The sequence below is a fragment of the Trypanosoma conorhini genome, assembly GCF_003719485.1.
Source record: "Trypanosoma conorhini strain 025E chromosome Unknown Tco_14.4_contig_01504, whole genome shotgun sequence".
In the NCBI taxonomy this organism is placed as follows: Eukaryota; Euglenozoa; class Kinetoplastea; order Trypanosomatida; family Trypanosomatidae; genus Trypanosoma; species Trypanosoma conorhini.
This window is the reverse complement of record NW_021705486.1, coordinates 1,043-2,565: the sequence shown is the minus strand read 5'-3', so window position 1 is coordinate 2,565 and position 1,523 is coordinate 1,043. Positions and strand designations below refer to the sequence as shown.

Sequence of the window (1,523 nt, the reverse complement as noted above, 5' to 3'; positions counted from 1 at the left end):
GCTACTCCTGCTGCTGCTGGGGCTATGGGGCTTTGCGGCCCTCTCCTGAGTGAAACTCTCTTTGAGGGGATCCTGCTTCCGTCGGGAACACATGCGTTTCTTCACGCACCCTCTGAAGTATATAAATTATCATGTGAATTTAGCATTCTTTTTCGTTTTGTTTTCGACACCTCATTTTTTCTTTATGCTTTGCAAGACTTTTCTTTGGCCCACAATTACGCTCTCCTCCCGGGGCCAGCGCAGCGGGACCTGCATTTAGTGTCTTCCTTCTTTGTTTCTTTTTTGTATTACGCGTCCCTTAAAATGACGGTAATTTTTTTTTGGTCTACTTTTTTTTCCTGGCGGATTGATTCAGTGTTTTTCTTTATGGTTCACGGATTCAATTTTTTTCTTCGTTTGCTTTTTGTTTTTACGGATTTTTTGTGTGTTTCTTCTGCTGGCTGTTGTTTTGTCGCTTCAGTTTTGTCGGCGACGGCCGGGCGTGCGCCTCGCAGGGGGTTTTCTCTTTTTTTTTTCACGTCGGCACTTGGCGGGGAGGGGCGTGCGGCGCGGTGCCGGCGGAAGTCTGCGGGCCGTAGAAGTGCCGCGAAGAGGCACGAGGGAAAAAAAGAGCGAAAAGGCAACCAACTGCCCCCGTCGAGGGACGCTCTCGGCGTTGCGTGCGCCGCCGATGAGAAAACAAAAAAAAGAAAGAGGAATGCGATTCACGGCAGCGCAGAGTCTGTGCCGGTGCAGCAGCACAACAAACGATGCCCGGACGCCGAGACTTTTCAGGGGCAGAAAGGAACGCATCGTTTTTATTTTCATGGGGGAAAAAATGGGAACACAATTTTTTGGTCGATCGCACGTGGGTCTTTTGTGTGGTAGCAGAAAAAAAGCTTTTTGTTACTGCGTATATATATTTTCTTTTCTGAGCGAACGCACCGTCAATAGGGAATTAGTTGTTTTTTTTTCTTCATTTTTTTTTGGTCATATTTCCCACGATTTACCGCACCGCGTGTGCTGCGGCCCTCCCTTTTTCTCTTGCTGAATGTGGCTGCTTGTGTGTGTGTGTGTGTGTCGGTGTGACTATTTTTTTCGCCTCTCATTCTCCTTTTGGCTCGTGTTCGGTGTTCGGCTGCAGCTCAAGCCAACACCAACAAACCACTACAGAAAAAAAAAACAATCGATAAACAATGTACGGAACAAGCGAAGAATTTCACGCTTCTTCGGAGAGCTCCGCCTCTAATGTGCAGCGGGGACGGCGTCGCTCGAGGTCAGGGCTCGAAAGCAGCGTTCCCGGTCAGTACCGTGCACAGTTCCGAAGGTTGGAGAGGGCACCGCAGAGGGCAATGTGGACCCTTCACAGTGCTGTGGAGGACGTGCTGCTGGAGGGAGTAGATGTTACAGAACGAATGACGCTAAACGACTTCATCAGGAGGTACGTTGATCCCGATTTCGTGCTCGAAGGCCGCAATGTAATGATGGGGGTGTTTGCTCGTAGGCCTGAGGATTGCATCAGTGACGAGCGGCTCCTACGAAGA

The 1,523-nt window shown here is 49.5% G+C and overlaps 1 protein-coding gene across 1 annotated transcript, besides 1 other annotated feature; it reads left to right on the top strand.

Moving 5' to 3' along the window:
• Window positions 1-1,041: 1,041 nt before the first annotated feature.
• Window positions 1,042-1,067: a microsatellite.
• Window positions 1,068-1,175: 108 nt separating this feature from the next.
• Window positions 1,176-1,523, top strand: Tco025E_10159 (retrotransposon hot spot (RHS) protein; the record flags this gene model as incomplete). Its single annotated transcript, XM_029376944.1, has 1 exon — window positions 1,176-1,523. A coding segment is annotated over one exon (348 nt), but the record flags the coding sequence as incomplete, so codon positions are not given.